Raw genomic sequence first — 13,419 nt, 5'->3', positions numbered from 1 at the left:
CTTTCAAAGGTGTCGGCTTTCCTGCCAATGGTGTTATTGTTCGGAATAAATCACTCCCAGTCTTCGACAAAAGACTGCGTGCCCCGGTAGCTGAAAGATAGTCCACATCTTTTCTGCAGCAAAAACGATTGAATACCACTCACTGTTATGGGTTAAGGTGTGGATCATGTCAATTGTCAAGTTATGCGGTGCTTCGAACGCAATTCCATACCTAGGCTACCCAGATGCCTGAACAGAGTGTGCTGATCGTCCGAGTACTGCCCGAAGCCCATGGCCACCAGCTAGTATGCAAGAGTTCTGACTGGAGATACCATGGTTGGCAAAGTTTGCGTGCAAGGCAGATAATATTTCTGCGGTAAGCCATGTGGACAAGGCTCCAGGAATCATGGCCGTTGAACATGTTCGGTGTAAAGGTGGGCCAAAAAATATTTTTAGGAAAAATTTAGCTATTTTTCACCAGTTGTGCATGAGTCTGTTAGAGAAGCTAGCTGACGACCCACGTCAGGTCGTGATATCAGGCCTGGACGAGAACAAACTTCTTGAAGAAGCGAAGCAAATAATAGATCCTATCACGAAGGCACATTCTGTTCTCGACGAAATTTATGTGGATGGTCTCACGCCCTCTCAAGTTTGGGGCCAGGTGAAGCTTGTTGTCGAAGGCGTTAACGAAGAGATATGGAGCGACAAATGGGAGGATGTTAAGAGTGACGACGAAGAAGTAAGCGCAAGCGAGTCGGATCAGAACACTGAAGACCAGGATGTGGGGGAGCAGAAAGTGGAAGATGGGGCGGAAGACGAGTCTGAGGACAGTGCTGAATCGGAAGAAGTCTACGAGAGCGCTCAGGAGGGCGATGAACTGGGCTCCGACGAAGAGTTTTATGGAGACGCAGGCGATGAGGACAGAAACGATTCAGACTCGTCGGTGGATGTGGCTCCTCCCAAAGACGCATTTGGTCTCAATGACCAGTTTTTCTCGATCGATGATTTCAACAAACAGATTATGGCGATGGAAGAAAACCAGAGCGAAGTCGATCTGGATGTAGAGGAGTCGTCTGATGAAGAAATGTACCACTACGACGATTTTTTCAAGCCGCAAGTTGAAGAAAAGCAAACTGCAGAGCAGAAGAAGGAGAAGAAGTCCAAGCAGTCCAAGGCGGTGTCATTTGATCTGGGCGAGGACGACTATGATGCAGCATTTGACTCTGTGATGGCAGATTTCAACAACTCAGACCAGCAGCTGAGTACTTTCGAGAAGCAGCAGCTGCAGCTGCAGAAGGAAATCCAGGCTTTGGAGGCCGAGGCAGTGAAGGAGAAGGCCTGGCAAATGAAGGGAGAAGTTCAGGCGAAAAATAGAGAAGCAGACGCACTTCTGGACGAGGAGCTGGAGTTTGACAGGGCCGCCAAGCCTGTGCCTGTCATCACGCAAGAAACCACAGAAACGATAGAGGATATAATCAAGCGCCGCATCAGGGACCAAAAGTTCGATGAATTGCAGAAACGAGTTGTTTCCGAGCTGGCAGACTTCCGTCCGTCCAAAAAGGTGGAGGTGAGCGAGGAGAAGTCTACCAAGTCGCTAGCCGAACTCTACGAAGACGAGTACTTGGGCAAGCAGACGGATGCTGCCAGTGCCGAACTGAAGCAGGCCCACGACGAGATTACAGCTCTGGTAGACAAGCTGAACTACCAGCTGGACTCGCTGTGCTCTGCGCACTTTGTTCCAAAGCCTAAAGAAAGACAGCTGGAAGTCAAGGTGCAGACGTCGACCATTTCCATGGAGGATGCGCAGCCGCTCACCATGTCAGACGCGCAGACGCTGGCTCCTCAGGAAGTTTATAAACCTGTCTCGAAGGTGGAAAAAGACGAGGTTAGGCTGAAGTCGGGTGTGGTCATGGCGAAGGCGGAGCTATCGCGGGAGGAAAAACAGCGGCTGAGACGGGCAAAGAAGCGGAAGCAACACAACGAGCGCAAGGATGAGAGCAAGAAAAAGCGGGTGGTCAAGGTCGGGCAGGTGTAGTCATAAGTTATCTATATAATTAGTCTGTAATTGCTGCAGTGGTGGCAGCTATGCCGACAACAGCTGCTACAAATATAACCGTGTAGTAAAGCCAGGCGTGCGGCGGCCGGCATAACTTTAGAAAGAATGCGCAAGGCAGGATGATGCAGATCATGGTGCATAGAGATGCTCCGCTGAGGCCAATGATTTTGTCGAACTCAGGGTATAAGATTGCAATGAGCACAAAAAGCATGTTAACCAGCAACTTGGCACCGACGCGAAGAGCCTTCTGGAAGAGCGTCGGAGAGTCTATCTGCTGCGGCGAGATGTTCATCATAAACTCCACAATGTTGATGACCGGCATTGCATTGAGCGGGGTCTTGGCAATGGGCACCATTGAAACGCAGACACTCACGAGCAGGTACACAAAACTAGGGTATCCCCTGGTGACCAGCACAGATTGGGTGATTTCGTTCATTATTCCGGCGCCGAACATGGCAAATCCAGTAATCGCCATCGTCGAGTCTGCCAGGAAGCCGACAGTATACGTGATTGAGAGACACTTTTGGAATTTGTGAGGCTCTGCCAGGTCGGACTTGAGTGCGGGAAACAGTGAGTGGGACCCGAAGGGGCCCAGAATGATGCCAAAAGAAACCAGAAAGTTGTGAAAAGAGTCCGGGTAGACGTTGGTCGGCATGGGATGGATCAGCGAGCCCGGGCTGTCGGGCTTTGTGAGCCCGATCAGCACAATAGTGACAACCAACGATATGGTGCAGGTGATACCCAGCAGACTGATACCACTCAAGACTCGCAGCGACAGAAAGGAGAAGGGCGTCAGCACACAGAAGGCGATGAGCTTGAACTGGACAACGGAGATCTGCGGGAACAGCGCGTTCAGAGAGTCGGCAAAAAGCACAATCAAAGAAACACCAACGCCGATCAGCTCGATCGAAAATAGGACCGAAATCAACAGTCTGCCCCTGGCCCCAAACGCTTTGTAGCCAAGGTCGGCATACGTGCACAGAGTCGGGTCTGTGTCCATGCAGCGACTGAGCAGCGTGGCCGTCCAGTATGTCACACAGGCCGAAAAAATAAGCAGCGCGATGCCGCAGTACCATCCAGAATATGTCATTGCTTTGGACAACGCAAGAAGCCCGATGCCGATGAGAACGTTGATGCTATTGAAGATGGTCTGTGGAACGGTCGACCGCGGAGCGATCATCGTCACCACCTTGCCGTCCCTGTCCTCGACCTGCCGCAGGGTGAACGAGTCGTCAGCGGTGAGAAAGGAGGCCGCATACGAGTGCAGTGAGTTGGCGCGCGAGGAGTCAGCGTAGCTGTGGTCGGCAAAAGACGCGTCGTCGACGGCTGCCTCGTCGAACACGGATGTGTCCAGAATCGGTCTGCCCTGCAGAACAGTGGAGATCTTGTGTCCCACGGCTGAAGGAGCCATCGTGTCCGGGTCAATGAGCTCCTCGTCGTCCTGGAAATACGATCTGGAGGCCTTGAAACGGGGCTCGAGCGACCGAAACGACTGTGCACGATGGAAGGAAGATGCAAACCCAGATAAGGAGTTCGGCGTCCTGGACGTGCCCAGCGGCGAGTTGAACACCATCGACCTGCTGGGCTTGGCTCCCCGGTTGGGGATCGGAATGGCCCCGTATGTGGCAGGCTTTCCCGTGGGCGAGTTGTTCGACGCAGACATCAGACGTTATCTGTAAATTTATTCTATGTGGTAGCTGCAAAAGAAAAACACCGATTTATTACGTAATGCCTCGAGGTGGGCCCTCGACCTGGCTGCTCAAAAGTCTACAGTCACATCTCCAATACAGCGCAGACCCAGAGTCTGCGAACTGGTATTCTCATCTATCCTTCTATAAAATCAGGCCAGTGGCTCTGGAGCAACATCCACCAGATCCTTGTACTGAGGCTCTTTCTCTCCGTATCTGGTCCAGGTCAGGTATCCGTCGTTGGAGGAGTGTTTGTAGAATTTAGATCTATCATATGGTGTCAGCTCGTGGCCGTTCTTGAGCCGGTCAGCAAGGTCTGGGTTGGACGTGTAGTATCTGGAAACTCCAATCAGGGTTCTGTCGTTCTCGTCCACGTCATGCTGCAAGAACTTGTAGTTCTCGTTCAGGTAGGCACCAGATCTCAGAAGAACACCCTTCCAGATTTCGCTGATCCACGAGGTGTTGAATTCTCTCTTGTCCTTGGAGTCGTAGATGCCGTTGACTCTTGGCTCGACAACAGAGATGTAGGCCAGTCTCTTTCCCTCCTGGGCTCTGCGCTCGAGCTCGCTCAGCACGTAGCCAAAGTAGGAGATGGGGTGGATCTCGCTGTCAACACCTTTGATACCCTGAACGGCCGCATACGGAGACAGTCTGATGGCAACGTGCTCAGCGCCAACAGCCTCGATGCAGGCGTCAACAGCCTCCAGGATCAGTCTGGCGCGGTTCTCGATGGATCCACCATACTTGTCGGTTCTCTTATTGGAGCCAGGCTGGTTGAACTGATCGAGAAGATAGCCGTGGGCGCCGTGCAGCTCGATGAAGTCGGCCTTGGCCTCGTGGATCGCACGCTTGGCGGCAGCAGCATATTCGGTAACAATGTTCTCTATTTCAGGAATCGTGAGCGCTCTGAGCTCGTTGCCAGCCTCCTTGGCCGCCTTCTCGGAGTCCTCGTCCATGTAGATCGGCGAAGCACCGACCAGGGGAAGACCCTTGGACTTGTTGAACTCGGCGCTGGCAGTTCTTCCCAGGTGCCACAGCTGGATAGAGACGAAGGAGCCCTTGTTGTGGACGGCCTCAATCACCTTTTTCCAGCCAGCAACCTGAGCCGGCGTCTTGATCATCGGGGTGTCGGGGTACAGACCAAAGCTATAGTCCGGATAAGTAGCCTCGGTCACCAGGAGACCGCCGTTGTTCTCTGCTCTCTGTTCGTAGTACTTGAGCATGGAGTCGGTAGGAACAAAGTCCTTCGAGGCTCTGTATCTGGTGGTTGGAGCGAAAACAAGTCTGTTTTTCAGCTCGACTTTGCCGACTTTAATAGGCTTGAACAGATTCGTGTTTGCTAGCGTTGGTGTCTTGGACATGGTAACTCTGGCCTCTGGTTCAGGGAGAAGTGCTCATTTTATAATTACTAATTACTAAGCGAGAAGCACATAGAAATTTTATTGACAGATTTGGAGATGCATAAACGTTTTTTTTCAGATACAATGCCCACGGCAATATGCTGTGCTGGCAGGTGAGCTGAGGCGCTCGTTGCGCTTTCGGTGGTTTTTGTGCGGGAATTAAGTCCCCCAAGGCAGACATGTCAGCGCTTGGAATCCTTGCTGCCCTGGTGCTGACATTACCGGACACGTGATTCTCAATCGCCGGCATATTTCGACCTATTGTTCTGCACAATAAGACATCTCCATATGTCTGTGTCAGCTCGGCCGATATGTTGCGAGCACGCAGTTGTTTGTGGCTTTGGCAGACGGGCCGTCCCGGTAAAAACGATGCTACGGTGCCGATCAAGTAGGGTAGTATTGCAGCTATAAAGGCACGGCCAAGAGCGACCTCTGTCTGCTTAGTTAGGGCCACGATGCCTACGCAAGGGCCTTTGGCTCGACATCCAGCACAGCTTTGTACTTCTCCTCGTCCTCGCCATACTTAGGCCATGTGAGGTAGCCGTCGTTGGAGGAGTGGTTGTAGAAGCGGGATCTATCGTAGGGCGTCAGCGACAGACCCTTTTTCAATCTCTCCACGAGATCTGGATTCGAAGTGTAATATCTCGAGACGCCAATAAGCGTTCTGTCGTCCTGGTTGACATCGTGCTCCAGCGACTGCTCGTTTTCTTTGAGGTATCCGCCGGCCCTAAATAGAATACCCTTCCAGATTTCTCTGATCCAGGAAGTGTCAAACTTCCGCTGGTCGTTGCTGTCTACGTTTCCGCTAACTCTTGGCTCGACTACGGAAACATACGCCAGCCTGTTTCCGTCTCTGGCTCTTTTCTCGAGCTCGCTCAAAATGTAGCCGAAGGACGCGATCGGGTTGATTTCGCTGTCAACACCCTCGCTGCCTTGGAACTTGGCGTACGGCGACAGTCTTATACCCACGTGTTCTGCGCCGACCGCCTCAATGCACGCGTCGACAACCTCTAGAACCAACCGGGCGCGATTCTCAATCGAACCACCGTACTTGTCGGTTCTCTTGTTGATGTTTGGCTGGATAAACTGGTCCAGCAGATAGCCGTGGGCGCTGTGCAGCTCGATGAAGTCGGCCTTGGCCTCGTGGATGGCTCTTTTCGCGGCTGCAGCAAACTCTTTGACAATCGCCTCAATCTCCGGGATCGTCAGTTCTCTAAGCTCGTTGCCGGCCTCCCGGGCTGCCTTCTCAGAGTCCTGGTCCAAGTATATAGCCGACGGAGCCACGAACGGCACGCCCTTCTCCTTGTTGAACTTGGGGTCGGCAGCCCTGCCGAGATGCCACAGCTGGATGGAGAAATATGATCCCTGCTTGTGTACAGCCTCGATGATCTTGGCCCAGGCCGCAACCTGCGCAGGCGTCTTGATCATCGGCGTGAACGGATAGAGGCCAAAATTGAAGTCGACGTAGGTTGCCTCAGCAGTCAGCAAGCCTCCGTTATTTTCCGCTCTTTGCTCGTAGTACTTGAGCATGGAGTCGGTAGGAACAAAATCCTTCGAGGCTCTGTATCTGGTGGTTGGAGCGAAAACAAGTCTGTTTTTCAGCTCGACTTTGCCGACCTTGATAGGCTTGAACAGATTGCTGGAAGCAAGAGAAGTGCTTGGGGTCATGGTGGTAAATCGTTTGGTGGTGCGCTTCTTATATAATGCAAGATTACTAAGCACGAGAGCTTGCCACTGATGAAGTTCCGACTGCCGAGAAATGTTTCTTGTAGTGCGACAATAGGACGCATGCATATGGTTGCGGCTAATAATTATGTAAGCAAATCTATACGCCTATCTAAACACCACGCAACGCGTCACGGTACTTGGCTCGCACACAGCCTGCCATCAGGACAGCGGCTGTGGCTTCACGGCAACAAGGCCCTTGTACTTTTCGGGATCCTCGCCATACTTGGTCCACGTGATGTAGCCGTCATTGGTGGCCGGGGTGTAGAACTTCGATCTGTCGTACGGAGTCAGCTCCTGTCCCTTTCTCAGTCTCTCGATAAGGTCCGGGTTGGAGGTAAAGTATCTAGCGGCTCCAATTAGCGTTCTGTCGTCCTTGTTGACGTCCTGGATCAGGTAATTCGAGAACTGGTTGAGATAGGCGCCCGCCCTCAACAGAGTGCTCTTCCAGATCTCGCCCACCCACGAGGAGTCGAACGCCCGCGTGTCCTTGCTGTCCTCCGTGCCGTTGACACGAGGCTCGATCATTGTGATGTACGCGATTCTCTTTCCCTCCTTTCCTCTTCTCTCCAACTCGCTCAAGATGTATCCATATCTGGAAATAGGGTGGATCTCCGTATCGACACCCTGGAGACCATTGACCGCTGCGTATGGCGACAGCTTGATGCCGACATGCTCTGCGCCGACCGCCTCGATGCATGCGTCGACAACCTCCAAAATCAGTCTGGCACGGTTTTCGATCGAGCCACCGTACTTATCGGTTCTCTTGTTGATGTTTGAGTGGTTGAACTGGTCCAGCAAGTAGCCTCCTCCAGCAAGAATTTCCACAAAGTCTGCTTTGGCTTCGTCAACCACCCGCTTGGCGCCGGCGGCAAACTCCTTCACGATGGCCTCGATTTCAGGGATAGTCAGCTCGTGTAGCTCGTTTCCTGCCTCTTTTGCTGCCTTCTCGCTGCTCTCGTCGACGTAGAGTTTGGAAGGACCAACAAGGGGAACGTTGTACTTCTTGTTCAGCTGCGGGACGGCAACTCTTCCCAAGTGCCACAGCTGAATCGAGAAGAAAGATCCCTGCTTATGGACAGCATCCACGATTTTCTTCCAGGCAGCAACCTGCTCCGGCGTCTTGATCATAGGAGCGTTTGGATACAGGCCAAAGCTGTAGTCGGGGAAAGTGGCTTCGGCAACGATAAGTCCACCGTTGTTCTCCGCGCGCTGCTCATAGTAGCTGAGCATGGAGTCGGTAGGCACGAAATCATCAGATGCTCTGAATCTCGTGGTTGGAGCCGAGAAGAATCCGTGCTTGAGCTCCACATTACCGACCTTGATTGGTTTGAATAGGTTTGTGTCTGTTAATGATGGCTGAGACATTTGTCGGTCTTCTGATGTCCTAGTGCCAGCCTATAAATATTTGTCTGGTTCATTACTAAGAAGGTCGTAGAAAGTACATTTTGTTGATCTGTAAGTGCATCTCAAAGCGTCTTTGTTAAAAAAAAGAAAAGCCATCTTGCAGAACGAAAACAGGCAACCGAATCCTCCCTCCTGGTGGCATTTCGGGCACACCTATTGCTTTAGGAGAGTGTCTGAGCTGGCTTTTGTGCCGGCTTGTCGTGCCCAACATCAGACAGGCTCCCACACAGCCTGTGGATGCCTTCTATGGTAACGGTCTGCATTACGCACAGCTGTGCGCTATCCACCAAGCCTTCTTTTCGGCGATCACCACTTGCCGGTTCGCCGTCTACTTGGAAAGCACTGCAAGATATGTGGGGTGAGCGTTACAGGAGGGCGAACAGGAGATGTTTTGGCCTTGTAGCAGGAACAGAGATGATCTTGCTTTGCAAATGAAGAGGTCTAGAGGAGACCACTAACCGTTGCGCCGGTGTTTGAGCTGCGGCTGCAAAACTTTAAATAGACGACCTTATTTTTAGGCCAAAAACCTGTCAATTGACCCCGAAAAATATCTGTGTCGCATAGGTTGTTTACAGGCCCATCCCGTGCACGGGTTTGTTATATTTTGAAATCAGTTTTTCCAGGAAAAAATAGACAGGCGTACCAAATGAAGGTTCTTGTTTATCTGATGCTGTCATGCCAGCTGGCGGCTCTTCCGGTATTGCCGTCACAGACTCTGTTGGCTGATTCTGCGCCATCTTCCACGCCCGTTGTGGTAGAAAAGCGGATGAAAAAGGCTATTGTTAACAAGGACTACGCGCAGAGAATGCAAGGAAAGGGCACCAGTTCGACCGCAGAGGCTGAGATGCCGGCTCCTTGGCTGCGTACGATCTACGGAAGCATACCGGAGATTGTGACGCCGACTGTAGTGGGCGGAATCACGTTCAGTGCCAAACCTCCGGCCACCACGAACGGACTGGAGCCCTGGATCTCGCTCAAGAAAGACGGGTCTCCAAAGACGATAAACCCAAAGATGAAGAACGGAAAGATCCAGAACGGCCGTCCGGACCTCAAGACGTATTTCCAAACAGCCACCACAGTCACATACGACAAGGAGCAACTGAAGGCACATAACATGGCAGACGATCAGGTGTTCACCGAGGTGATCTGGCAGCCAGAAGACGATACTTATGTGTCTTTGAACCCGCTTATGAGGTGCACTCCAGACTTCTACTATAAGAAGGGAGTTGCCAGGGAGCTTGTTTCGGAGCCATTCTGTTCGCCGCACGAAAACCAGAAACTGCAAACGGGCAAGACCTACTTCCTCACATGGTACACCAGGTTCTTTGAGAATGCCAGCAACGTGCGTGTCCACTACGCCTTTTTGAAAGAGTCCTCCAGAGAAAAGGGCATGGCCAAGAGAGATCTGGTAGATTTGGGAGCACCGGTCAAGCCTAGAACCAAAAGCGTCCATCACTCTACAGGACACAAGGGGGCCCTTCCTGGCACGTTTTTCTCCTCTGACTGGTTTATCAATAGAGATGGATACTTCCCGATCGAAGTGGACGAAGAATGGCTTGGAAAACAGCAGAGCAAGGCGGTTCTCATCGCCATCCAGCCGGACACCGTGGACGACGAAGACTTCAACCTCATCGAATCCGCGCACGTCGTGGTTCTGTTCCAGAAACGTGCTGTCGTTGCCAAAAACAGCAAGATCGACAAGGAGCTCCAGGACCGTACGGGAACCAACGATAATGTTTACTACGTCATTATGTCTGTTCCTACCGTTGTAATCATTGCGGTCTTTGGTATGTACATGTTCCTGTGGCTCAACAGAAAGCATAGAGACTTATCCCACCTGAGAAAGCCAAGACGCAGCCGGTACGGAAACCAGGGAAAGTATAATGAGCTGTATGCAGAGACAGATATCCGGAAACCAAGCAAACAGGTTTAGTCCGAAAATAGATAAATAATATTTAAAATGGCGAAAAAAATTAAACTAAATAAAATATATGGACGCCTCCACATTATTAGAACAGTACACCCAAGACCTGTCCAATCTGCCGTCGGAGCTGGCATATTTGCTGGAGGAGTTGCGGGAGAAAGACCTCAAGCTGTATGATATCAAGAAACGCGTAGGACAACGAGATAACCAATTGTTCAAGTTGATCAAACAACAAGGCTCGTTGGTGAAGCATCCCAAGGAGGACCAGATATACCAGAAAAACAGAGAAGACTTTGAAAAAGGCATCAAGCTTCAGGAGGAAAAGTGTGTATTAGCAAACACGGCGCTGTTTCTGCTGGCCAAGCATTTGACCAAGCTGGAGAACGACATCGAAAAGCTCGAACAGGAAGGAGTGGTACCTCCGATTCTCAACGAGGAATCATCTGAAGAGGAGGACGCTGAAAATGGCATGCTGGACATGCTGAGCTCGCAAATTTCGAGCGCGTCGCTGGATTCAATGGGCTCGCTGACCCGCAAAGGCCGTCTTTCTCGCAAATCAAGACACTCTACGCCGTCTAACGTCTACGTGAGCAACTACGCCAGTTCCTTCGGCGGCATTCGAAATAGAATGACATCTGAAGAGTTGAGCGATCTAGAGATGGATGACATGATGATAAGAGCGCCACGGAAGAAGAACTCTCTACTAGAGCACGGTGCTTCTGGTACGGTGACCATACCAAAGGCGCCAAACCACAACTACAACGAGGAAGATGAGCTGTATTGCTTCTGTCAACAGGTGTCGTACGGAAACATGATTGCATGTGATAACTCAGATTGCAAGTACGAGTGGTTCCACTATGACTGTGTGGGGCTGAAGGAGCCGCCACAGGGGATTTGGTACTGTCCCGACTGTCGTAAGGACATGGAGCTTGGACGAAAGACCGACAGAAGACGCAGAGACCGCTAGATTCTGGTTTGCCACGTGTCTTTGACTCGTTTTTGGCTTACTAGAGGACGCACGAGAAGAATCGACAGGACTAGCAAGGCCATGGTTGCCATCAGAGCGTTTTTGTTGAAATCGCCTTTCATGGAGTCGAAAGAGCTGGACGGGCGCACCAGCGTCGCAAAGAGGTCGGTCCCGCTGCCCACCACCAGCGTGGTAGACTCGAGCTCGGTCGGTACAGACACCAGTTTCTGGGTTCCTAAGATTTTTCTATAATGAGACAACGTCAGTTTGGGATTCAAAGGTAGAACAGGCTGATATTTCATAGGTGTACGCTCAGTCTTCTGCTTGCTGGTATTGAAAGGACGTCTGGCATTGACCAGTGCCCGGGGGAGAGCAACGATTTCGCCCGATTCCAAAGCAACAATGACCCATTTGGAGCTCACGTTATGCTTGGTTCGTGTGATCGTCATGGCAGACACCGGGGCCGGCAAAATGTAGGTCCGCACCTGATGCTCCGGAACCTTCGATCTTCTATCGGGAACGAGCGACTCGTACAGCTCGATGACTCCACAGATGCTGGTCTCTGCGTTTTTCTCTGTCGTGGTGAATATGATAAAGTTTTCTTCGATAAAAAGCTTCAAAGAATCCGGGTTCTCCGTCCTGTGAGTAAACGATGAGTATGTTTGGTTTGTGGCTTTGTTGTAAACCACAAACCTGACGACTCGCTCGTCGTCGTTGTAGAATGCGGCCACTGCCGTGAAGGGATTGAGGTATTTGTACAGTGCTCTCCTATTTTCCAGAACAACTGCTGGAGATGCCACTTCTGAGTTATTGTATCTTCTCGAGGCGGCCTGCAGCAGGCGGTAGGAGGTGTCAAGGTTCGGAGGGTATAGCGCTTCTGCTTCGTGCTGAACGTCCGTTTCAGACAGCCTTCCGTCTGTGACACAGAAGACGTGGTCATTGACCGCATATGCCTGGTTGTCTACCTTGAATATTTTTGTGAATCCGTGGCCTTTGATGCTCCATTCATGGTGTCCGTAGCTGTCAAAGCCATAGATGTTTCCATTAGTGGTCAAGACGAGAATAGTTTTGTTAAATCCAAAGTGCTTATCGCTTTCCGACGGTGCGCTATCCAGCAGCAGACGAATGTTATGCTTTGTTCTTCCAACGTATCCGGACCAGTGTTTTTCACGTTCGAAATCTTCAGCGGTGACTGCCAGCCTTTCGTGGCGGTCGATTACTTCAATATCTTTGATCTGGGCTAATGACTCGTCTCTGGCCCACTTCAACTCGCCGTCTGCATATAGCAGCACGTCATTTCCAGAAACCACAAACACGTTGAGCGAGTCGCCAATAGTGGCGGCCTCGAATAGGTCGGGGCGCGAGTCCAACGAAAAGGAACTAATTGGGCTTGTTGGCTCGTCCAAGTCGTAAATATTCACTTTTTCCCCGACAGTGACAAGAAACTGGGAGCTGGCAACCCTCGCGTGTGTGGACCCGGCAAGAGCGGGAGCGAATTTTGTGTTCTTCTGTCTCTGGAGCTTGCCATTTTCAAGCTTGTAGACGTCTTTGTTGCACACGATCCCGTCATCTGTCAGTAAAATCTGGCTGAAATCGCATACCAATGAGCCGCTCGCACCTTCCAGAACCCAGTAAGACACTGCTTCAGACTCATTTTTCGTGATCAACACCACCTGATCGACGAAATATGCAATTTTGCTGGACACCACATCTCCAACGCTTGCGATAGGCCTCTGCTGCAATTTTCTGTCTATTTCTGTGACAGACCCATCCTTATGGACAATGAGAAGCGACTCATCGCGTATGTTGTGAATTCCAGCAATACTGCCGGTCTCGAATTCGTGTTCAATTAGGCCGTCGATAGTCCAGAATATAACGCGCGACAACAGCCCGTGGTTCATTCCGGTCACGACAATTCCATCCCAGGCAGGACACAATATCGAATCCTCGTCTATAGGCGTGGCCGACTGATATCTATACAAAACATCGCCCGTGGAGGAACTGAGAACCGAATATATGTTTTGATCAGTCAAACAGTAAACGCGGTTGTTTGCGATGACAGAGCTAAACGGAACTCCTATCTGAACAGTCTGCCAGTCAACGCGGAACATTTCGTCCGCTGGAAGACCACTGACCAGCAGCGCAAAAAGGAAGACAAAAAGCATGGAAAACAAAGGGAAAAAATATAATTAATCTGCATTACTAGGAAACTGGGTGACAGATTAGAGATATTCTGCTAATATAGGTAGCACTTTTGTGCCTGTGTATGAAAC

At 51.1% G+C, this 13,419-nt stretch overlaps 7 protein-coding genes across 7 annotated transcripts; 2 read left to right on the top strand and 5 right to left on the bottom strand.

Annotated features, from left to right (window-relative positions):
• Positions 1 to 464: 464 nt before the first annotated feature.
• On the bottom strand, positions 465 to 3,658 carry OGAPODRAFT_97268 (uncharacterized protein). The gene has a single exon (XM_018357938.1). It carries the CDS (start codon positions 3,606 to 3,608, stop codon positions 2,034 to 2,036), a length of 1,575 nt encoding a protein of 524 aa, XP_018213479.1. The 5' UTR covers positions 3,609 to 3,658; the 3' UTR covers positions 465 to 2,033.
• On the top strand, positions 465 to 3,658 carry OGAPODRAFT_15419 (uncharacterized protein; the record flags this gene model as incomplete). The annotated part of the gene is made up of 1 exon (XM_018353720.1): positions 465 to 3,658. A coding segment is annotated over one exon (1,550 nt), but the record flags the coding sequence as incomplete, so codon positions are not given.
• Positions 3,659 to 3,875: 217 nt separating this feature from the next.
• OGAPODRAFT_6436 (Hansenula yellow enzyme 3) lies at positions 3,876 to 5,084 on the bottom strand (the record flags this gene model as incomplete). The annotated part of the gene is made up of 1 exon (XM_018355800.1): positions 3,876 to 5,084. One exon carries the CDS (start codon positions 5,082 to 5,084, stop codon positions 3,876 to 3,878), a length of 1,209 nt encoding a protein of 402 aa, XP_018213477.1.
• A 65-nt stretch (positions 5,085 to 5,149) lies between these two features.
• On the bottom strand, positions 5,150 to 6,791 carry OGAPODRAFT_81304 (Hansenula yellow enzyme 2; the record flags this gene model as incomplete). Its single annotated transcript, XM_018356505.1, has 1 exon — positions 5,150 to 6,791. One exon carries the CDS (start codon positions 6,789 to 6,791, stop codon positions 5,583 to 5,585), a length of 1,209 nt encoding a protein of 402 aa, XP_018213476.1. The 3' UTR covers positions 5,150 to 5,582.
• A 137-nt stretch (positions 6,792 to 6,928) lies between these two features.
• Positions 6,929 to 8,735, bottom strand: OGAPODRAFT_15418 (Hansenula yellow enzyme 1). Its single transcript, XM_018353719.1, has one exon. The coding sequence runs from the start codon at positions 8,214 to 8,216 to the stop codon at positions 7,011 to 7,013; it is 1,206 nt and encodes a 401-aa protein (XP_018213475.1). The 5' UTR covers positions 8,217 to 8,735; the 3' UTR covers positions 6,929 to 7,010.
• A 166-nt stretch (positions 8,736 to 8,901) lies between these two features.
• OGAPODRAFT_74936 (uncharacterized protein) lies at positions 8,902 to 13,272 on the top strand (the record flags this gene model as incomplete). Its single annotated transcript, XM_018355950.1, is given in 3 exon segments — positions 8,902 to 10,042; positions 10,269 to 10,956; positions 10,976 to 13,272. The coding sequence occupies 3 exon segments, from the start codon at positions 8,902 to 8,904 to the stop codon at positions 10,992 to 10,994; spliced, it is 1,848 nt and encodes a 615-aa protein (XP_018213474.1). The 3' UTR covers positions 10,995 to 13,272.
• OGAPODRAFT_15417 (uncharacterized protein) lies at positions 10,349 to 13,272 on the bottom strand. The gene has a single exon (XM_018353718.1). The coding sequence runs from the start codon at positions 13,255 to 13,257 to the stop codon at positions 11,143 to 11,145; it is 2,115 nt and encodes a 704-aa protein (XP_018213473.1). The 5' UTR covers positions 13,258 to 13,272; the 3' UTR covers positions 10,349 to 11,142.
• Positions 13,273 to 13,419: the final 147 nt, after the last annotated feature.

This window comes from Ogataea polymorpha (genome assembly GCF_001664045.1).
Source record: "Ogataea polymorpha strain NCYC 495 leu1.1 chromosome Unknown OGAPOscaffold_1, whole genome shotgun sequence".
NCBI classification, from domain to species: domain Eukaryota; kingdom Fungi; phylum Ascomycota; class Pichiomycetes; order Pichiales; family Pichiaceae; genus Ogataea; species Ogataea polymorpha.
Note: the sequence above shows the minus strand (reverse complement) of the source record. Positions and strands in the feature narration are given on the sequence as shown.

Coding starts and splice junctions, on each gene's coding strand:
- OGAPODRAFT_97268 (XM_018357938.1), bottom strand. CDS start 3,608: ATGGTGTTCAACTCGCCGCTGGGCACGTCCAGGACGCCGAACTCCTTA.
- OGAPODRAFT_15418 (XM_018353719.1), bottom strand. CDS start 8,216: ATGTCTCAGCCATCATTAACAGACACAAACCTATTCAAACCAATCAAG.
- OGAPODRAFT_15417 (XM_018353718.1), bottom strand. CDS start 13,257: ATGTTCCGCGTTGACTGGCAGACTGTTCAGATAGGAGTTCCGTTTAGC.